Below are 25,211 nucleotides of genomic sequence, written 5' to 3' on the forward strand. Positions count from 1 at the left end.
TTCTTGAGTTCGATGAAAAGAAATGGAGCTACTTGGGGCTTTTTATAGTGCAAAGATTGAGCTTCACTTCAGATCTTACGTACAAATCAAAGGAAGAAACGAGGAAGTATGCCAAGTGTTGTTGGTCAACCTTTCTTTTCCTTGGTTATTAGAAAGAGACAAAGACTTGTTTGTCAACCTTTCTTTTCCTTGGCAAAGACCACAAGTACTTATTAGAAAGAGACAAAGACCACAAGTACTTCCACACGGCAAACCATCCAAATCATCTTGATTCACTCGTGAAATAAATGGACAAAATGATGATATGGCCAGAACGTTCATCACGTTAATAAGGTGGCTTCGGCACGTACGAGACGATCATGGCAGGCTTCCAGGATGATTAATATCCAGCTCAGCTTGTACTGGTTTTGTCATTGGATTGCATCATTTGCAACGTGGGGCTGCTTGACTTGGTCAGAAGAATGTTCATCACGTTAATAAGGTGGCTTCGGCATGTACGAGACGATCATGGCAGGCTTCCAGAATGATCCATATCCAGCTCAGCTTGTACTGGTTTTGTTATTGGATTGCATCTTTTGCGACGTTTACGAAGAATTCCCAATCCGAATGAACTGCTCGATAAAATCGAGTAAAACATGTTACTTTCCAATTAAGTCTTATATCAATATATCATATTGAATGGATAGATAGAAGAGATGAAGCACACAGATAAGATAATATAATCTTTTTATACTCAAAATAATTTTACTATATAACTCTAAATCGATACCTCTTATGACATAACACACGAAGTCTTATGTAGTCTTATCGGATATAATAAATTTAATATATTTAATATGAATCTTTTTTTTTAAATTTTCAAGAACTAATGGTTAATTTGATTCATTCAACTATAGAGTTTTTAATGTGTTTTACTTTTTGATATAATAATTTTTTTCTTGGTGCTTTGAAAGGATAGACAAATTTAATTCTAATAGTCTCTCTCCTAAACTTGTTTTATCTGACTTATCAAATTATTAAAATATTTTAAATTTAAAGAGTTTTGAGAGTATATTCAATGCTTATTTAACTTCACTATTCTCTTATAAAGTAAAATATCATATCAATATACTTCGACCTTTATGATATATTAGATTCTTGACTAAAGCAATTATTAATTTATCAACATAAATCTTCATTAAAATTTTCTTTTGTATATGAAGTATCTGAAATTGTATTATTAAACACAAAAAGTTGTTGCAACATATTATATCTTTCAAGTTGATACAGCAACAATAGATTTTTTTTAATGATTATATAAATGTAGCTTCACTAAGATAACATATAAAACTCATTATACTTTTTTCTATCGTTATATCTCCTAATCCAATCATTATTATGAAATTCAACAAAATATAACTCCTTATATGAAGCATATAACTTATCGTTCGTTTAATATATTATAATATCCTCTTAGTATCCTTCCAATGAGATGCTTTAAAAGTTTCTATCGATCTACTTGTCAATTCAACTTCAAATAATATACCATATCGAGTGCATATGAAAAATTATAAACATCTAAATGAACATTTATAATAAGTTAGACTAATTTGTTTATATTCTCCTTGTTTGGTCAACTTGGTACCATCATTGTATCAATAGGATGATAAACTTTGATAAAAAAATTATTCAAAGGCTCTTTTCTATAGTGTCTTTTTGAAATAAAATTTTCATTGCTATTGTTTGACTTCGATGCCCAAGAAATAATTCATTAAGTCCTATTATCTCGAACTCCTTCGTTGAGTATTTAAATTTTATAATCATGATAAACCTATTGTGTGTAAAAATTAAATCACTTACATATTAGGAATGAGTCGGCTCTAAGAGGGGGGAGGGTGAATTAGTGCAGCGGTAAAAATTATGTTTCTAAAAATTCTTCGTACGTTGAAAACCGATTTCGGAAATATGTTTCGATTGAAAGCATATGGAAGAATGTAGCAAGTAATGAGAATGTAGTTTGCAATTTAAAGTAAATTGCTCAAAGTAAAGGCGAACTAGATTTTTATAGTGATTCGGTCGTCGTGTCCTACATCCACTCAATCGATTCCTCTTTCGTCGAGGCCACCGGCATACACTATCAGTCTTCTTTCAATAGGCGAAGACCAACCATCTTTTACAACTCGATTCTCCTTTTACCGAGTTTAGGACTTAGGAAAAATCAGCTAAGTCCGTGATAGATGGTATTAGAGCGGGATAAGCACTCAGAGAAACACTTGGCATGCAAACGTGGGGGACCTAGTGGGACTAGGTTGAGGGCAGTCAGCATATGTGCGACCGTTTGGGGAAAACGAGTATGGAGATGTAAGGAAAAGGAGTCGCTTGGAGGAGCACGCATCTGATATTGACATTCAGAGGAATAGCCAATCCTTTACACAAGAGGCACCACGAGAACAAGCAAGCTTGGAAGAATACGGAGCGCACAAAGGTTGGGATGGCTGAGTTTGAGCTATGACTCAATGTTGACAACTGTACTTGATGGTGCTCAAGACAAGCGAGACGCTTGGTAAAGGATGAGACCATGCAAGGTGGAATGAGTTACTCAACGACTAAAAGAGTTGTGCAAAGCTCACAGAGGTGAGGGGAATTACTAACTCGAAGAATTTGATACTCATGCATGGGCTTATAAGTAGACGATGGAATGTTCGTGGCCATCCCAAGGTGACCGAAACTCGGCGCCATGGAGCATTGAAACTTTCTCTTCGGCATGTGAAGGATACGTCTATAGGAGGCTGAAATGTACAGCGAGTTCAGCATGTTGCTAGGCCTTGAGTGGTGCAATGGTGGCTGTATTGACGTGGAGTTACAATCTAATAAGTGCGTTTGCAAGAGGCAAAATAATGCGCAGTTTGTTCAGTGAATCAGAGTAGTCCAAGGGGATGGTGGTCTCCGAAACGAAGAGAGATGTTGCTCCAATGGGATAGTTATCTAGGAGGGATAGATCCCGGTTTCTCTAGAGGGAGAATCATGTGCAATAAATTGCATATGTTAAGGAGGAGTACCTTAACAAATAACAACTCCACGAAGCTCAATGGACTGAGCAAGCGGCAAGGAGTCGTCACACGATCTCACTTGAGAGAATGCATTGCGAGATCAAGTGGGGGAGCGACCCAAAGTAACACAAACGAAGGCACACTTGGAGTCGATATGGAGATCAGACTCAAGGGAGGGCTGACCCATGGAATGGTGGGCACAAGGGCCACCATCAACTCAATGCAAAAACGAGGAGTGGAGCAACTTGGGTGTAACTTGGCGAAGTACCCAAGCCGCATGAAGGGAGCCAGCAAAGAAGATGGTTCTATGGAATATGGAGCAGAGGCACAATGCTTTCCTTGGACAAAGGTCAAGGACATGAACTCTTGCAGAGGGAAGAGCAGGAACATGTTGTTCCATGGGTCCTTCATTCTAACTGAGTGGACTCATCTTGCATGGTGCCAAAGACAAAGGGAGCTTCTGGGCACATGCACTTTATCTCGGAGAAGCATTTGATGGAGGAACTAAGGCGACTCAACTTGTAGAGGCAAAGTTGGGTTTAGAAGGCCTTGACACGAGACAAGAGGACATGGAGGTGGGTACTCTTGAAGAATATGCCACAGTGTTGCTAGTCAAGTTACTAGACAGGAAGCGTGCGTAGCAAAGATTATGCTGGTAGGGGCAAAGGCCTAGGATCCAAACAATGGTGCACTAATTTTAGCGAAGTCGATGGACATTGGGAGCTACTAGGCGATGACTATCCTAGAGCAGTGCTTCATCTAGGTGTGACCCAAGAGCGGGTGGATAAAGGTCGATTGCCAAACGAGCGAACAAAATTGAAGGTGGTAGAGACATTATGATGTATTGGCAAAGACCACACATTGAGAGATCACAATTTGAGTTCATCCCACAAGGATCAGAATGCAATAGAGATGTCACTAGGAGGCGACATGATGTAGCAGATCATGGTGGAACAGTTTGTGGTAATGCGATACACACGACATATTCCCATGAGGGACTAGATCATACGGAGGTATGATTGGAAGCTATAGGAAGCTCCACTTCGGTGAACAACATGACGACAAGAAGGGCTATGGATTCAAGGAGTGAAGGCCATGGTACCGCAGAGGCGGGTCTTCGTGCATTCATCGAATTTTGCATCGGATGAAAACCTTGGTCATCAGCATTTAGGGGTTGTGTTCCACCAAGGGAAAAGTTCGAATGCAAGTACTGTATACCTATAGTCCCTTATCTATCTAATATCCCAGTGACTATATACCGGGCATGGTGCTATTAGACACATACGATTTCTACTCGAGTCTCGCTCTAATCGGATTCTCTTGGAGAACTGTTTCTCTCTCAATCCGAATGACCCTAGCTAAGGATTTGCCTGAGCAAGTACACATGGGATATTCCTCTTATGACACTTAAAGTGGATGATTCTCTATTAATACTCAATAGTCCTCGTAAGGTTGGCTACCACTCCCGATGACCGGCTGTGCTAGATTTGGAACCTCCAGACCTATAAGTCCAATATCAAAGATTGAAGTACTCATACAGGACATCCTTGGTATCTCAAGTCTAAGGGCCAGATACACCACTAGGACTATGGAATCGCTATCTAATAATAGGGCATCGTCAACCATCTAGCATTTCGTAAGCGGCTCAATTAGTAAACTCATTCTTCAATGAGCACTTATATCATATCTCTAGTGTCCCCACACGAGCAGCTATGAGACTAGTTGCATCCATCATATGGATGGGTATATAGCACACCAGTCTGTCCGGTTATCTCGATGTCCCTCTCGAGTAACCTATGACCGGGATTATTTAGGATATGTGTTTAAAGGCGAATCGGTCTCATTATCGTGATCTCATCACGATCCGATTCCCATTGCATAGATCCATAGACATTATAATATATTCAAGCAACAAGCAATATAAAGTGATAAAATATAAAATAATAATAAGCAAAAAGACTACGTATCAAGTCACACCGATCATCACTAAAGTGATTGGCTTGTAGGGCACCTATGACCAGCAAATGCAACCTGAGGGATTCGTGTCCAAGTAGTATCCAGATAAGGTGTGCATGTTGCTTAAGTCCATTTATAAACTAAAGCAGGCTTTCCGAAGTTAGAACATAAGATTTGATGAGGCCATCAGATCTTATGATTTCGTTAAGAATGGAGATGAGTCTTACGTGTATAAAAAGGTAAGTAGGAGCGCTATCACCTTCTTGGTGTTATCTGTGAATGACATCATAATCATTGAGAATACTCTCAACATTAAAAGCTTGGCTATCTAGACACTTCTCCATGGAAGACTTAAGGCGAAGCATCCTATATTTTAGGGATTTGGATCTATAGAGATAGATTTAAGAGGATGCTTAGCTTATCTCAATCCAGGTACATAGACATCATTATCAAAAGGTTTGATATGAAATATTTCAAAAGAGGTCTTATATTAATGAGACATGGAATTTTACTTTCTCATAGTATATATTCACCTTGAATGGGGAGCTGGAATAGTTCCAAGCAAGATACTACTGCTGACTTGACCATGAAGGCAGAATATATTACTACGACAAAAGCAACAAAAGAGGGGTCTGGATAAAGAAGTTCATTAAAGATTTGAGAGTCGTATTGAGTAGCATAGAACTGATTCCTATATATTATGATAATAATAGGGCGATCTCTCAAGCAAAGGAACCCAGGTCTCATCAAAAACATTTTGAGAAGGTTCTGGCCTATTAGAGAGATTGTGGCCCATGAAGGTATACCAATGGAAAGAGTTTCTTCCAAAGAAAACATTGCAGATCCACTAACGAAGCCATTGTCTTAGATTATATTTGAGCATCACAAAGGTCTGATGGGGATCAGACACATATGTGATTGGATTTAGGTCAAGTGAGAGATAGTTAGTTATAAGTGCCCTACAAGCCAATCACGTAAGTGATGGCACCTGTGACACATTGCGACGATCTCTTTGCTTATTATTACTGATATTTTATCATATATTATCTAGATGTATATTGTGATATCCTTGGATATATGCAATGAGAATCGGATTGTGATGAGATCATGATAATGAGACTGATTCACCTTTAAACACAAATCCTAAACCATCCCGGTCATAGGTTACTCGAGAAGGACATCGAGAGAACCAAATAGACCAGTGCATTATATACTCATCCATATGATGGATCCGCTTACGGAATGATTGATGGTTAATGATACCTAATTTCAGACAATGATTCTGTAGTCCCAATTGTATGTCTAGTCCTTAGACTTGAGACACTAAAGATATCTTGTATGAGTACTCCATTATTTGACGTCATATTTATAAGTTTGAAAGTTTCAGATATGGTATAACCAATTATAGGGAATGACAGCCAACCTTACGAAGGCAATTGAGTATCAATAGAGGATCATCTACTCTTGGTATTACGAGAGAAATATCTCATGTGTGCTTCCTCAAACAAAATCTCTAGCCAGAGTCGTTCAGATTGAGAGAGAATGAGTTCTCCAAAAGAATCCGATTAGAGCGAGACTCATATAGGATTTTGTATGGGCCTAACATTACTGTATCGTATATACGGTCTCTAAGATATTAGATGGATGAGGGACTATAGACACATGGTAATTGTGGATAGATAAGTTGACCATATTAGATTCCCGTATAACATTTGGGGACTTTGACGTAGTGATCTAGTATAACCATAGTCGATGAATCTATGAATTATTATAGAGATAATAATTTACTATATCATAAGAAGTTCTGACCGGATCGACTCATAGCCAGCTCGGTATCGGGCCTAGAGGGTCACATATATATGATGGATGTGATGATGAGTAGAAGTATGGATATAAGATATTCATAATGCCCTTAGTTTAGATCCTGTGGATAAGATCTAATTACATAATTACATAATTGGATAGAGATCCAATTGGATAGAGATCCAATTGAATTGAGATCTAACGAGGATAGGATCCATTAAGGATTAAGCTACTTGCACCACTATAAATAGGAGGAACCTCATGGTTCATAGGCTAGAACTGTTGGTGGTCACCCCTCCTATTCTCTTTAGCCCTCTTCTCCTCCTCCTTGGCTCTAGTAGCCTTGCGGTGCACATGAAGAAGGAGATCCAACAACGATCTAAGGAGCATTGTCGCTGCATTTGTTGTATGGATCACCACTAGAGTGGAGTACGCGAGTTCTCCTTCATTCACTCTATCGAATCTGAAAATTTTGGGGATATACGATCTCCCTAAGTAACACTTCTAACATGATATATGCGATTTTTCGGTTTTATGATTTTCTCACATACCAATCGTCGTACAATGACCAAGTACTTAATTTTGGGAAATCTAGTTTTGTTTTTATTTTTTGTTGTGCATGAGATGCCAACCCATGATTTTCCAATAGTACGAGGGTTCTCTCCTAAGCTTGTTAAAAGGAGAAAAGCTATAAAAAAGATAGTTAATCTTCATCCATTAGAAAAAACATTGATAGTGAAAGCCGATGGCCTCGAAGGAAGAGGAATCGAGAGTGGTCGTTAGTAAAAAAAAATTGAACCACTATAAATCGATTTGTTTTCCTTCTCTTACCTTTGATTTGTTATTGATTACTTATTTGTATTACTTACAACTCTCATTTTTGGTTAATCATATTTCTAGTATGGATTTATCAATTGAACTTCAAAATCGATTAAAATTAGAAGGTACACCATCTCTACAAAGGACTATGATATCCCATATTTAAAAATTTTAATTTTTTTCTGTATATAGATACTAATTTTACAAGAAAAAGACTTCTTGGACATTGCATATGTTTTATGATCGAGTAAGAAGTAAAATTTTTCTACATTATCCATAGCTAAAGTGGAATATATTGCAATAGGAGCATTTTGTGCATAATTGATATGGATGAGACACATTGACTTTGAAATCGAGATGTTGAAAATATGATAGAAGATCCACCAATTATATGATAAAAGATTTAATAATATACAGAGAACTCTTTTTTGGTCGAAATTAATTTTAAAAATGAGCTAATTCCAACGAAAACAATTAAGGGTTAAAAGTGAATAGTAAATGATTATACTACCTAGGTCTTTACTAGGCCATCATTGGGCTTGGCAGTAGCACCGCCCAGAGATTATACTACCTAGGTCAAGTAATATTACATAGTTTAGGTGTTTGTATCGTATGAGTCACCAAATGATGTGTTTCAATTTTGTTGCTAACATCAAATGATCATATCACTAATGTATCTTTATTTTTTAGTATTTTGTCTTAATTTACTCTATATTTTTAAGGTTTTAGGGCCTATAAATACCGTCTTCATGTTTGGCTGGTGAGTTCATCCATTGTGCTTGCAATGTTTTCCAATTTTCTATTAGAGGTTTGATTTTTATCTTCTTTTTGGGCTTTAGTTGGATGACTAAGTTATAGAGATACCTATAAAAGATTGAATATTTCAAGCACAAGCTTTTTTTACCAATGCTTTGATAAAAGAAAGTTGTAGAGGATTGTTGATCTTCAAACTTTGGAGAAAAAAATTACCGATGAACGTCAATGGCCTCGTAGATAGATAAAATAAGAATGGATCGTAGATCAAAAATATTGAACCACTATAAAATTAGTATGTCTCCCTATCTTATTTTTATGTTTTTCTCCTGTTCTTACTTACGAATCCCAAAATAATCAAAATGATTGAAAAACTTCTGTCAAGAGACTGAGAATATAGTTGATAATGAAGTTGACACAATAAACGTGGCAAAATTTCTAAATAAAGATATGACAAATATCTACATCAAACTATATATTTTTAAGAATGTGTTTTTATTTCTATTTATTTTGAAAATGGCTATACCAAGAAACGTGTGTGATTTTTAATTTTTCCAAACATGATTTGTGAAGTGTCACGCCACTCATCAAAACCCCTCGTAATCGGAGAACTAATTGGCCTTTCTCCATGATAGTTGCCATCTCGTGAGGTTTCAAAAAATACGTTGGGCTGCTGGTTTTATATAAATTACTTGTCATAGCAAACAATTATTATGGTACAAACAAATCTGATACAAAAGAATATTCTCAGAACATAACTTCGATAATCATTAACTTATCCTTACATAGCTCTCACTGCATCAAACCTGGGCTCTTTGGCCGTGAACTTCTGCTTCACGTACACCTCCATGTAATCCCCGAAAACAAACTTGGGGTACAAAGCTGGAGCGTCGTCGTTGCTGATTCCCGGAGTGATGGTGGCCTTCAAGGAGGGGTTGTAGAACGAAGCAATGGAGCGGCGGTTGCCATCGCTGGTCGTGAGCACGCGGTGCCACACGCTCTTGTAGCGACCGTTGCTGAGTACTTCGATCTGGTCTCCGGTGTTGATGACGATGGCATTGGCCACAGGCTGCACATCGATCCACTTCCCATCTTTTAGGATCTGGAGGCCACCAACTTGGTCGTCCTGGAAGAGGAGGATGACACCGCCAGCATCGGTGTGGGCGCGAAGGCCGTTTACGAGGTCCAGGCGCGGGCATGGCGGATAGTGGCTCACCTTGGTGCCGAAGAAGGGCTGGTGCTCACCGTTTCCTGAGAATACTTTCTTGATGTAGCCATTCTCAAACCCCATATTCTCATCCATTACTTCCATCACCTTCTCAGCCAGCTTCCTCAGCTCTTCCCTGTACTCCTTCATGATCTCGCTGCATGAAGAGAGCAAACGTCAACAACTTTGGCGACAACCGTCATATTATGAGTAGCAAATCAAAGATCCACAATCCAATTCTTGCGCTGGGGCAGCTAGCTATTCAGCAGTGATTATAATTGACTTTCTAATGTTGTTCATTCGTTTATGTGGAACAGGGAATGGAACAAGCAGCATCGGAGCTTCGTGAATGAAGTACCTGAACTCCGGAGGGTTGGACGGCCATTCGTTGTCGTCCTGGAGAAGGAAAACATCCTCCCAGTCCACGTTATCCAAGCGCTTAACATCGGCCTCTTCCCCTTCTTTTTCCACCAGTTTGTTCAACAGCTGCACTGGTTTGGATCCCTTGAAGCCCTTCGCTCTGAGCCGATAGCACTCCGAGCATACCTTCTTCACGCGATCCAGAAGCTCCACCGGAATCCCATGGTTCACCAGCTGCAAGCACATTAGATTACTTGGAATAAGTACCAGCATCATGTTCGGAAGAACCATGGACGGGAGAAAGGAAGAAGATCGGGAACATGAAAGCACATCCTCCATGACAACAGACCTGAAAGAATCCCCATTCTTCACATCCATTGGCAATCTGTGCCAAAGTTTCGGCTCTTTGCTTGCCCTTCAACTTTGAGAAATCAATGACTGGAATGGCCATTTCTAACAAAAGATTTATTTTCTGAGAAGACGGATGCGATGCTTTGGTTGAACTTTGCTTCTTGAGTTCGATGAAAAGAAATGGAGCTACTTGGGGCTTTTTATAGTGCAAAGATTGAGCTTCACTTCAGATCTTACGTACAAATCAAAGGAAGAAACGAGGAAGTATGCCAAGTGTTGTTGGTCAACCTTTCTTTTCCTTGGTTATTAGAAAGAGACAAAGACTTGTTTGTCAACCTTTCTTTTCCTTGGCAAAGACCACAAGTACTTATTAGAAAGAGACAAAGACCACAAGTACTTCCACACGGCAAACCATCCAAATCATCTTGATTCACTCGTGAAATAAATGGACAAAATGATGATATGGCCAGAACGTTCATCACGTTAATAAGGTGGCTTCGGCACGTACGAGACGATCATGGCAGGCTTCCAGGATGATTAATATCCAGCTCAGCTTGTACTGGTTTTGTCATTGGATTGCATCATTTGCAACGTGGGGCTGCTTGACTTGGTCAGAAGAATGTTCATCACGTTAATAAGGTGGCTTCGGCATGTACGAGACGATCATGGCAGGCTTCCAGAATGATCCATATCCAGCTCAGCTTGTACTGGTTTTGTTATTGGATTGCATCGTTTGCGACGTTTACGAAGAATTCCCAATCCGAATGAACTGCTCGATAAATTCGAGTAAAACATGTTACTTTCCAATTAAGTCTTATATCAATATATCATATTGAATGGATAGATAGAAGAGATGAAGCACACAGATAAGATAATATAATCTTTTTATACTCAAAATAATTTTACTATATAACTCTAAATCGATACCTCTTATGACATAACACACGAAGTCTTATGTAGTCTTATCGGATATAATAAATTTAATATATTTAATATGAATCTTTTTTTTTAAATTTTCAAGAACTAATGGTTAATTTGATTCATTCAACTATAGAGTTTTTAATGTGTTTTACTTTTTGATATAATAATTTTTTTCTTGGTGCTTTGAAAGGATAGACAAATTTAATTCTAATAGTCTCTCTCCTAAACTTGTTTTATCTGACTTATCAAATTATTAAAATATTTTAAATTTGAAGAGTTTTGAGAGTATATTCAATGCTTATTTAACTTCACTATTCTCTTATAAAGTAAAATATCATATCAATATACTTCCATCTTTATGATATATTAGATTCTTGACTAAAGCAATTATTAACTTATCAACATAAATCTTCAGTAAACTTTTCTTTTGTATATGAAGTATCTGAAATAGTATTATCAAACAGAATAAGTTGTTGCAACATATTATATCTTTCAAGTTGATACAGCAACAATAGATTTTTTTTTAATGATTATATAAATGTAGCTTCACTAAGATAACATATAAAACTCATTATACTTTTTTCTATCGTTATACCTTCTAATCCAATCATTATTATGAAATTCAACAAAATATAACTCCTTATATGAAGCATATAACTTATCGTTCGTTTAATATATTATAATATCCTCTTAGTATCCTTCCAATGAAATGCTTTAGAAGTTTCTATCGATCTACTTGTCAATTCAACTTCAAATAATATACCATATCGAGTGCATATGAAAAATTATAAACATCTAAATGAACATTTATAATAAGTTAGACTAATTTGTTTATATTCTCCTGTCGATGCTCGAATCTATGGCCCGAAGCTTTCTGTCGATACGTCGACCGATCCTCCAGCTCGACGTCCAATCTTCTGACATGTTCCACCGGTTCAACATGATTTTTCCTGCTTTAATTGTCTCATCCTGATCGAAGCATCCTGCATCACTAAAAATGTAGATCAAATCATAAATACTTATCAATTGATTTCATTATCAAAATCCGAGATTCAACAATCTCTCTCTTTTTAATGAGAACAACCAATTGATGACGAAGTTAATCTTAACTCTCAGAGTTTAAACAAACTCCCCCTATCAATATGCCATATTGATAGAACTCTTGGATTCAAGCTGAATTCAAGTTATTACAAATTTCATCATGAATATTTACAATACATCATCATGCATAACATGATCATACTTCTCTCCCTTTGTTATCAGCAAAAAGGAGAAGTGTAACTTTCAAGTGTTTGGATATAATGTCAAATTATCGCATACTAAACATAATGTTCAGTTTTATCATCATGCAAGCTAGCAATAATTTTATAATATTTTAAAACATGCAAGCTAGCAATTTTGAGATGTTCAAGAAAATAACTCTTGCTTCTTGAAATATACAAGTTTGTAAATTTTGCTAGATGTGCAAGTTAACATTTTTTGCTTCTTGAGATATGCAAGATAACACTTCTTGGTGATGTTTAAGATAGCAAGTTCTATATCATGCAAGCTAGTGAATCTTACAACATTTTAGAATATGTATAATTATTAAATCATCATAAATTTTAAAGATCGTGCAAAATTATAAATTTTGTAAGTTTGTATTTGTGCGTCTTGAGATTTGCAAGATAGCACTTCTTGCTTCTCTTTTGAGATGAGCAAGCTAGCAAATTTGCTTCTTTTGTAATGTACAAATTTCTAAATTTTACATCTTGAGCTCCCCCTTTGTCATTGTAAAAAAGAAGGGAATAAAAATACAATGATGCAAATCATTTCCCTTTATATCAATTTTTAAATTATGATAAAGATAAAGTATCATTATTATTTCAATATGTTTGTGCATTATTATAGTTTCAAATTAAAACATGCACAATTTCAAAACCTTATATTTCATCCTTACTTAACGTATGATACTAAACATAAATCAATCATCACTATAGGCATATCATACATGATACTCAAGCATTCATGATACCAAACATTAAATCAATATTTTTAATCATTTATCATGATTGTTGGTACCAAACATTCAAATTCAAATGATCAAAATCATCAAAATCACTTACAAGATATTCAAAATGAAATAAATAAATTTATCAATATCTTGAAATGATAGTGATTTCTTTTCTCCCCTTTTGTGTAAACAAGAAAGAAGGGAAGAATAATATAATAGTATAATTCATTTTCTTTTACTTTAATCTTCAAATCATGATAAGAATAAATAACAAAGATGAAAAATCAAGTCATGAATGTCAAAAGACCATATATCATTTTTGACAAATTTCTTCTTTGGTAAATATAAAGCATGATAGAAAAAAAAGACTAAAGTTATAATTCCAAGAATTGACAAGAAAAATCATGATTCATTTGACAAAAAGATTATCGATTCATACATTTGAATAAATATTTTTAAATCATCATTTCAACTCATCATGCATAATTTTAAAATGTAAAATCATCAAACATGATACAATCATTTATTTTCAAAACATTCATCATTATTTTCAACTCATTCAATTTGTCAAATCAACACAATATCATAAGTATTTCCTGCTTTCATATCATCACATGAAGAATATCAAGAAGAATTAATTGGGTTATGAGATAAATATTTCACGAATACAAATAATTGTTCATAAAAATTATATCATGAGAGATAAAATATCAAAGATCATGAAGATAAATTATGAGTATCAAGAGACATATTATAATTCTTTTTGGATAACTCAAATAACGAAGAAAAAGAATCATAGTAGAGAATCTTGATTTATAAAACGAAATTTTAAGTTATAATTTCGAGAAATCAAGAGGAACTATGATTCATTTTAACAAATCTCCTCTTAAATAAATAACGAAAAGAATTCTTAGAAGATCATGATATAGATAACATTCTTTCAATCTTGTAGGAGAACAAGATATTAATTCATGCATATAAAATCTCTCAATTCATTATGAATCATAAAAATTGTAATTTTGAAAAATCATGATTCATTTAGGAAATTTTATTCTTTAGCAAACGACAAGAAGAAACATGCGAGTTCAAAGAATAAGATCTTAATTCATAAACAATTTTAAGTTATAAATCATGAGAAATCAAGATCATGATTTTGATAAAATCCATTAAATTTAAATTATTTTCATAATCCATAAGATTCACAAAAGCATAATATACATGGATTCATTAATGAAAAATCAAAATCAATTTCATTGTTCAAAAAATTCATAACATAGGAATTGAAAAATTTTCAAGAAATGTATTCCCCTTTCATTTCATACAAGCATGCCTTTGCTAAATAAAAACATTCATCATCGTTTTAAAACCAAAAAATTAAATTTCATCACGATAAGGATCAACAAGCCATAAATCATAAAAATCATCATGCATAATTTCGAAATATAAACTCATTAAGCATATGATCATTATGCATCATTACTTTGGGCATGATACCAAAATATAGTCTCAATTTTTCAAGGTATAATATGCATAATTTCAAACTATAAACTCATTAAGCATGATATCAAATCTCTTAATATTTTCATTAAGACATTAAGTATGGTTTCATTGAATATAATATTGAATGATTCTTAAAGATATCTAATCTTCTTTAGTTTCAATTTGTATGATTGACTTTATATTAGCATGGCCAAATATTTGTTCTTATATCAAAATCATGCATCATGTTTAAAATCGAAAACCAAGGACAAGATTCATCATAAAAATCATCAAGCCTTCTATACAAAAGCTATCGTATATAACTTCAAAATCTCATGCATAAAATAAAGTCATCAAGTATTATACCAAAACTTTTATTAAAAATAACAAGCATGATTTCATTGAGCATTTTCAATCAAAGTCGAAAATCAATACGGAAATCAATATGATATACATTATTGTTTCTTTAAACAAGATTTGATTTATCATTTGATTTTTCTTTTTATGTATTTCATTTTATGTGATTGATTTTATATAAGTATGCTCAAATTTTTCATATGAAAATAATCCAACAAAACTTGAAAAGCAATAAAAACTCATTACAATACACATAATTGTTTATACTAAACAAGAAATTAATCACTAGATTTAATTCTAACATTTTTTTGTATTTTCATAAAACATGCAATTATCATTATCATTTTTAAAATTACTAGAAAGATAAGCATAATCCTAAAACTTTGAACATTTCATGTAATAAAAAAATTATATAATTTTTCTAAACTAAATTAAAAATAACTTATGAAAAGCATCATGTAATTTCGAAATAAACTAAGGGGGTTTTGTTTGTGTATTTTACCTCATTGTCAGAAACCGTTAAGGCATAATTTGTCACCTCGTTTCGTCCAAGATTGCTTCCTTCTTCTTGCATTCATAGTAAGTAGTTGCATTCTTTTTAAGTTTATTTTTGTTCTTCAATTTTTGTTTCATGAACTTTTAAATTTCATAGTGAGGTGTTCAAGTTCACCATCACTTGAGTTTATGCTCGAATGGTCTTTAATTATTCTAAGTCCGAAATCCTTCCAGTTCTTTGGAAGGATATTTTCAAGTTCGTTTTGTGCATTGTGCATCATTTCGTATGTCATTAATGAACCAAAAAATTCTTCAAGTGAAAAATTATTAAGATCTTTTGCCTCTTGTATTATAGTTACTTTTGAATCCCAATTCTTATTAAGAGAACGTAAAATTTTGTTTACAAGTTCAAAGTTTGAAAAAAATTTATCAAGTACTTTTAAACCATTGACGACATTCGTAAAATGAGTGTACATGTCTCCAATGGTTTCACTTGGTTTCATATGAAAAAGTTCAAAATCATGCATCAAAAAGTTGATTTTTGAATCTTTAACTTTGCTAGTGCCTTCATGTGTGATTTCAAGAGTATGCCAAATGTCAAAAGCCGTTTCGCAAGTAGAAACCCGATTAAATTCAGTTTTATCTAAGGTGCAAAATAGAGCGTTCATAGCTCTAGCATTTAAAGAAAAAGTCCACTTCTCCAAATCATTCCAATGGTTCATTGGAAGAGAAGATATTCGAAAATCATTTTCCATAATACTCCATAAATTTAAATCCAAAGAAAGTAATAAAACTCTCATTCGAGTTTTCCAATATGTATAGTCTGTTCTATTGAACAAAGGAGGATGAACGAGAGAAAGCCCCTCTTGAAAGCCAAAAAGAGTCATTTTTCTTGGGTGTTAAACCAAATAAGAAATAACGAGGCTCTAATACAAATTAATAGGAACGAGTCGGTACTAAGAGGAGGGGGTGAATTAGTGCAGTGGTAAAAATTACATTTCTGAAAATTCTTCATATGTTGAAAATTGATTCCGGAAATATACTTAGATTGAAAGTGCACAAAAGAACGTAGCAAGTAATAAGAAGGCAGTTTGCAGTTTAAAGTAAATTGCTTAAGGCAAACTAAATTTTTATAGTGGTTCGGTCGTCGTGACCTATATCCACTCCACCGATTCCTCTTCCGTCGAGGCCATCGGCATCCACTATCGATCTTCCTTCAATAGGCGAAGACCAACCACCTTTTACAACTCGATTTTCCTTTTATCAGGTTTAGGAGATAACCCTTACACCCCCACTTACTCCTCTCTTAAACTATTCCAACACTTAGAACATTTGAGAGGAGTTCACACAAGATTGCAACAGCGTTTCTTTCTATTTAAACTCTTTGTGCTTGTGTAGTTTAATTAGGGATGAGAGAGGTATTTATAGTCCTCAAGTTAATTTAAACTTGGAGCCTAAAAATATCTCATCCTGGGTTTCTTAGGTTCGGGCAGTACCACCGCTTGTGCTGGGCGATACCACCACTAGTGTTAGTCTAACACTGACACTGTATTAGGCGGTACCACCACTTGGGAGGCTATGCTAGGTGGTACCACCGTCTAGACTAGCGGTACTATTGCCTGCAGCCTCTCGGAGGCCGTGTCTAGGCGGTACCACAGCCTAACATAATCTCGGAGACTGTGCCACGACGATGCCACCTCTTGGGTCACTGTTTGGGCCTTTCATTGGGCCTAACACAGTCCTTACATGGGCCCAATTGGCTCCTAATTGGGTTGGGCCAAATCCAATCCCAATTATGTGCTAACTACGAAATCTAAAATATTTACTAAGCTAAACAAGTCCTTTGAGTCAAGTTTTCTTCCGATAAACTTCTGACGATTTCTCGGCAATGTTCCAGCGGACTCCTAGCAAGCTCCTGGACTTTATGATGATATACTTGGTGAGTTCCGACGAGATTCTCTGGTAAGCTCTGAGACTTCTCGGTTGGTTCCTACAAAACTTCCGACGAATGTCTGAACTTCCGACGAACTCTCGAACTCCCAACGAAATCGCATTCTTGACTCCAGGACTCCATTTTGCTTTATGCCTTACCATCGTAGTTAATCTTGTACATGTAAAAATATACTTTGATCTAGACAATTGATACTAAGCATGAATCATGTTGTTCGGCATGTCATTAGTCCATCGACGCTTCGTCCGATTTTTTGGCCCATCGTCCTCTCTTGCGGCCTATTACCCAATCAGCTAGTTGACTCTGCAACTCCGATATCCTTGGCGCAATATATGCACTTCTTGGCCCGATGCCCGAATTCATGACCCGAAGCCTTCTATCTATTGGGAAATCTTGGGGGCGACATCACATGCGCAGCGGAAGAACAAGAAAACACAATCCCCGATTCCCAAAAAAGTTGTTCGTCGTCGTGCGAAGATTGGTGCGCAAAATCCGCGAAAATCAAAACTGCGTATAGAGTAGATTGTGTTACCTAGGGAGATCGTATATCCCTGTTTCCTTGCAGATCCTTAGGAGAGGGTGAAGAGGTCAAGCGTCCTCCTCTCTAGCGGTGATCCACACAGTAGGGTTGCGACGACGCTCCTCAAAACTCCAAGCCTGCTCTGAGGTGGAGAGGGAGAGGAGGCTCTGAATCCCTCCTATTTATAGAGATCCCCTGTCAAACCCTAATGGGTCCTCCCCTAGTGGGTATTGGATCTGCATCCAATAAGACAAGGGCTCCGTCGGATATCTCATATCTGAACCTCTACTCATCGCAATGCCTACCATATGTGTGTGACCCTCTAGGCCCAATATCGAGCTAGCCGTGAGTCATACCTATCAGAACTCCTTCTAACTCAGTGAATTATTATCTCTGTAATAATTCACTTGACTCATCGACTACGGAAGTACTAGGCCACTACGCCGTAGTCCCCAAACGATACAAGGGAATTCAATCCATTGGACCTGTCTGTCCTCAGTTACCATGTACCTATAGTCCCTCATCCATCTAATATCCTAGAGACTGTATATCGAGCATGGTGTTGTCAGACCCATATGGTTTCTACTCGAGTCTCGCTCTAATCGGATTCTCCCGGAGAACTCTTTCTCTCTCAACCCAAATGACCCTGGCCAGGGATTTGTCTAAGCAAGAACACATGAGATATTCCTCTCATGACGTTGAGAGTGGATGATCCTCTATCGACACTCAATAGCCCTCGTAAGGTCAACTACCACTCCCAATGACCAACTGTACTAGATCTGGGACATCCAAACCTATAAGTCTGGTATCAAAGAGTGGAGCACTCATACAGGACATCCTTGGTGTCTCAAGTCTAAGGACCAGATATACCACTAGGACTACGGAATCGCTGTCTGATAATAAGGCATCATCAACCATCCAGCATTCCGTAAGCGGATCAATCGGTGAACTCATTCTCCAATGAGCACCTGTACTGTATCCCTAGTGTCCCTACACGAGCAACTATGAGACCAACTGCATCCATCATATGGACGGGTATACAGCACACCAGTCTGTCCGGTTATCACGATGTCCCTCTCGAGTAATCTATGACCAGGATTATTTAGGATATGCGTTTAAAGGTGAATCGATCTCATTATCGTGATCTCATCACGATCCGATTCCCATTGCACAAATCCAAGGACATCACAATATATATATATATGCATTTATGCAATAGTTATAAAGTGATATACGCCAAAATATAATAAGCAAAAAGATTCTGTATCAAGTCACACGTGCCATCACTCACGTGATTGGCTTGTTGGGCACCTATGACTAGCACTATCAATACGTCGACCAATCCTCCGGCTCGACGTCCAATCTTCTAACATATTCCACCGGCCCAATTGTCTCATCCTGATCGAAGCATCTTGCATCACTAAAAACGCAGATCAAATCATAAATATTTATCAATTGATTTTATCATCAAAATCCGAGATTCAACACTGCATACAGGCAAATAAGTATGTATCTCTATCAGGATTAGTTTTTATATGAAGAGCATATTCATATGGAAATCTAAAAAAATTATATATAATAAAATTATCATCGGTTTGAGAATTCCATGCTCTTTTCAACTTTTATATTTTGTCTTCATGTCAATAAATAATAAAACTAAGGGGTTTGATAGATAAATACTTTTTCATTGAGAATTCTTTTAAGAAATGTTAACTTAACGTCCATCTATAGAATTTCTCATTTAAGTTGAGATGCTAAGGAGATGACTAGTCTTCTTGTTCACAATCGATCTACTAGTATGAATACCTATTAATAGTCGATAGTGTATTATAACATATATCCTTTGCAACCAATTGAATCTCATATCTCTCCATATCTCCTTGTGTTTTTTTAATATTTTTTTGAAGAACTACTTAACGTCGATCACCTGGTGGTCTTCTAGTTGTTGGGAAAAACTGTTATAGCGAAATAATTCTTTTCCGTCTTTGTGTATCAAAATGAGTTTATCATCAAAATATCAACTTATTACCAAAATGTAAATTTAACCCGAGTAGCATAAACAGTAGAACAATAAATTAATCACAAAGTGAGACATCGAATTTTTACATGGAAAACCCAATGCGGGAAAAATCACGGGACCGTAGTCCACCTTAAACTTCCACTATCACTAATAACAATAATAGGTCTATAATAAGTCTTCTCCAGAATAACCAAAGGATCACAATAACATTAAGAACAAATATCTTGGCTCAACATTACCATATCATCATAATCAAAAATGGATTTCATGAAAAGAAATTTCAGGCCTCACAAAGTAGGTATAATAGGAAAGTACCTTAGAGAATATAAACTATAAATCAGTACTATTAAGATTGTAGAGCTTGTTGCAAGGATTCTTCACATAAAATTTTAGCAAAAACCAACAAAGTTTAATCACTCGTTCATCTAGCAAAAGCCCCAAAAACCTTAACTTTTTCTCCTTTTCTCTCTCTGTTTCTTTATCACACCGCCACTATTCCCTCGCTGCACGCACACCTTATTCGCTACCCTCACTGTGCATGTCTCTTCCTTTTTTTCTTTTCTTTTCCTTTTATTAATAAATCGGATTTGGGCTTACTACCAAAATCATCTAGTCCAAGCCCACATATGGGCTAGACCCAACAATTCTCCCCTCCAACTCATATGATGGGCTGTATTAAGCCCACTCTTCGCCTACATGTTTCAAGCTTTCCCTTAGGCAAAGATTTTATCAACATATTTGATCCATTCTCATTGGTATGCATCTTTTCCAAGTACAATTCTTTTATCTCAAGCACATCACGAATCCAATGATATCTAACATCAATATGCTTGAATCTAGAATGGTATGCTGAATTCTTGGAGAGGTGAATGATGCTCTGACTATCATAGTAAACAGTATATCCTTCCTGTTTCAAGCCCAATTCATGTAGAAACTTTTTTATCCATAAAGTTTCCTTACAGGCTTCAGTAATTGCTATATATTTTGTTTTTATGGTTGATAGAGCAACACAATTCTGTAACTTAGACTGCCAAGAGACTGTTCCCCCTATAAATGTCATCAAGAATCCTGAAGTGGACTTCTTGAAACCAGGATCACCTATCATATTTGCATCTATGTACCCTTCTAGCACATGTTCATCACTACCAAAACATAAACACAACCTAGAAGTACCTCCTAGATATCTTAATATATATTTCATTATTGCCCAATGTTCCTTCTCAGGATTAGAGAGAAATTGGCTGATAACTCCAATTGTATGAGTTATATCGGGCCTAATATAAACCATAGCATACATCAAATTGCCTATTGAAGATGAGTAAGGCACTTTGGATATTTCTTCTTTTTCTTTCTCACTTGTAGGATATTATTTTGAACTAAGCTTGAAATGACATATAAGTGGAGAACAAACTGCTTTGGCTTTATTCATGTTGAATATTTTAAAAACGTTTTCAATGTAGGTCTCTTAAGATAGCTAAATCTTTCCTTTCTTCCTATTATGAAGAATCTTCATGCTAAGTATTTGTTTTACCGATCCTAAGTCTTTCATGGCAAAAGACTTACTTAGCTCTCTTTTAAGCTTTTCAATTTTAATAACATCATGGCCAACAATCAGTATATCATCAACATATAGCAGGAGAATAATGAAATCATCATCTAAAATTTTTTTTGTAAACACACAATGATTAGATGTGGTTCTATTATACCCATGGCTCATCATAAAAGAATCAAACTTCTTGTACCATTGTCTAGGTGCTTGTTTGAGTCCATATAAGCTTTTCTTGAGCTTACACACTAGAGTTTTTTTCCCCTTGACTTTAAAACCTTCTTGTTGCTCCATGTAAATTTCTTCTTCTAAGTCATTATGAAGAAATGGTGTTTTCATATCAAGTTGCTCAACTTTTAAATTCAAGTGGGCAACCAAATCTAGAACAACTCGGATATAGGATATTTTCACTATAGAAGAAAATATTTCTTAAAAGTCAATACATTTCTTCTGACTGAATCCTTTCATAACTAGTTGTGTCTTGTATCTTTGTTGTGAGCTATTATTTTTAGTCTTCAATTTGTAAACTCATTTATTCTTAAGAGCTTTCTTCTCTTTAGGCAACTTTATCAAGTCATAGGTGTGATTCTCAAGCAAGTATCTCATTTCTTCTTGCATAACTTTAACCCACTAATTCTTATTCTCATGTAGAATAGCTTCTTAGTAAGTTTTTGGCTTTCCCCTGTCAGTAAACATAACATACTCATGTGAAGGATATCTTGTAGATGGTTGTCACTCTCTTATGGATCTTCTTAATGGAATCTCAATTGGTTATGAAGGTGCTTATTCAGTTGGTTCAACGTCATCAACTATAGGAGTATCATCACTAGCATTCTCATAACAATCTTCATTTTCATCTCCCCCATGATCATTATGAACTACAAGTGAAGGAACTGGACCCAAACTCTAAGGAATATAAACAGGGGTTTTTGGCTTCTCAAGATTATCACTATCATCAAATAATTGGTCTTCAAAAAACATAACATCTCTACTTCTAATAATCTTCTTGTTCACTAGATCTCATAATCTGTATCCAAACTCTTCATGACCATATCCAAAGAAGATACATGATTTTACCTTATTATCAAGCTTGGACCTCTCATTTTTTGGAATATGAACAAATGCTTTATACCCAAAGACTCTCAAGTGATTATAAGATATATCTTTTCCTTTCTATACTCTATTTGGAATATCACCTTTCAAAGGAACTGATGGAGAAAGATTTATTAAGTTAACTAAAGTTCTCATAGCCTCCCCATAAAATGACTTAGGTAACTTGCCATGGGAAAGCATATATCTAATTCTTTCTTCAATGGTTATATTAATCCTTTCTACTGCACCGTTCTACTAAGGAGTTTTAGGAACTGTTTTTTAAAGCCTGATACCATGGAACCTACAATAATTCTTAAACAGACCTATGTACTCGCCATAATTATCTGTTCGAATACACTTTAGCTTTTTACCAGTTTCTATTTCAATACTAACATAAAACTCTTTGAAAACATCGAGTACATGATCTTTAGATTTCAAAGCAAAAGCTCATACTTTTTTAGAATGGTCATTAATGAAAGTAACAAAATAAAGAGCACCTTCAAGAGTTTTAGTTTGCATAGTATAGACATCAGTATGAATCAAATCAATAATATCTGATTTTCTAGATGATGGATATATATAAAAGGTAACTCTATGTGTTTTTTCAGCTAAGCAATGATCACAAGATTTAAGAGATGTACCTTGCAACTTAAGTTCTATACTTATGCCAAAGTTTGAAGTCTAGTAAGAGATGATCACAATAAGTTTGAAGTTCTATACTTATGCATAAGTTCTATACTTATGCCAAAGTTTGAAGAGATGATCATAATAAGAGATGTATCTAGCAAGAGTTTGAAGTCTCTTCTCATTGATATATCCAAGACTCTTATGCCAAAGTTCTATACTTTCATCCTTCTGAATTGCATTAATCTCTCTTTTGTGTAGCTTAGCTTCCATGATATAAAAAGAGTTAAGGTTTTTTCCTCTCACCATAATTAGAGAACCTTTAGTGAGTTTCCATTTGCTTTTACCAAAATAGTATGTAAATCCCTCATCATCAAGTCTGCTTGTAGATATCAAGTTAAGATGAATATTTGAAACATGTCTGACATATTTGAGTATCAATTTACTCCTAATATTGGTCTCCAAGCAAATATATCCAATACCCACAATCTTAGATGTACCATCATTTTCTATTCTAACATTACCAAAATCACCAACAGTGTAAAATATAAAGAAATCACCATGTGAAGTAACATCAAATGAAGCACCAGAATCAATTACCCAGTTACTATCTTGAGCTGCAAGACTAACACAACTGTCATCATAAACAATAATGATATCACCTTCAGCAATAACTGTATTGGTCTCTTTCTCAGTTTTCTTCCTTTCATTCTGTTCTCACTTCAAAAACCTACACTCTTTTTTCATGTGACCTAGCTTATTACAGTGGAAATATTTGATATCTCTTCTAGACTTGAATCTTTATCTATAACCATGTAGATTTCTACTATAACTTCTTCCACATCTTTCTTGTTTTTCAGTAACAAATGCACCAGAAGAAGATTCTCCCTGTTCTTTCCTTCTATCATCTTCATTTAGCAAATTATCTTTAACCATATCTACAGTTAGAGTCCTCTCTATCGTAGAGTTATAAATTGTCACCACATATATTTCCCAACTTTCTGGTAAAGAACTGAGAAGTAATAATCCTTGCATCTCATCATCTATATTCATTTTCATAGCAACCAGCTTGTTTACAAGACTCTGAAATAGGCTTATGTGCTCAATAATGTTACCACCATCTTTATACTTCAAATTTATAAGTCTTCTGAGGAGAGAAATTATATTTCCCATTGTCTTTTTCATAAAGAGGTTTTCTGATCTTTGCCAAACAACATCAGCTCTAGTTTCATCACAAATATGCTCATGCAAATTTATATTCATCTATCTTCTAAGCAATAGCTTTCTATGTTGAACCTCTCATTCCTCATCTTCCATAGTAGAAGGTTTATCTTTAACCTTAATGGGCTTATACAAATCTTTACAATAGAGCAAATCTTTCATCATACGCCTTCAAGTAGAATAATTTGATGAGTTCAATTTAATCATACTGTCTAATGATTCCATTTTAATCATATAAGAAAAAAACTAACACCAAACAACCTATTACTCTGATACCACTTGTTGGGAAAAACTGTTATAGCGGAATAATTATTTTCCCTCTTTGTGTATCAAAATGGGTTTCTCATCAAAATACCAACTTGTTACCAAAATACAAATTTAACTAGAGTAATATAAACAATAGAACAATAAATCAATTATAAAGTGAGATATGAAATTTTTACGCGGAAAACTCAATGCAGGAAAAATCACGGGACTATAGTCTACCTCAAACTTCCACTATCACTAATAATGATAATAGGTTTATAATAAGTCTTTTATAGAATAATCAAAGGATCACAATAACATCAAGAACAAATATCTTGGCTCAACATTACCATATCATCATAATCAAATATGGATTTCATGAAAAGAAATTTTAGGTCTCATAAAATGGGTATAATAGGAAAGTACCTTAAAGAGTATAAACTACCGATCAGTATCATTAAGATTGTA

At 35.3% G+C, this 25,211-nt stretch overlaps 1 protein-coding gene across 1 annotated transcript; it reads right to left on the reverse strand.

Moving 5' to 3' along the window:
- Positions 1–9,089: 9,089 nt before the first annotated feature.
- Positions 9,090–10,458, reverse strand: LOC135644321 (1-aminocyclopropane-1-carboxylate oxidase-like). The gene is made up of 3 exons (XM_065161797.1): positions 10,277–10,458; positions 9,926–10,161; positions 9,090–9,724 (listed from the first exon to the last, which is right to left on the reverse strand). Exons 1-3 carry the CDS (start codon positions 10,376–10,378, stop codon positions 9,142–9,144), a joined length of 921 nt encoding a protein of 306 aa, XP_065017869.1. The 5' UTR covers positions 10,379–10,458; the 3' UTR covers positions 9,090–9,141.
- Between the last annotated feature and the right edge of the window lie 14,753 nt (positions 10,459–25,211).

Source organism: Musa acuminata, chromosome BXJ3-8, assembly GCF_036884655.1.
Source record: "Musa acuminata AAA Group cultivar baxijiao chromosome BXJ3-8, Cavendish_Baxijiao_AAA, whole genome shotgun sequence".
NCBI lineage: Eukaryota > Viridiplantae > Streptophyta > Magnoliopsida > Zingiberales > Musaceae > Musa > Musa acuminata.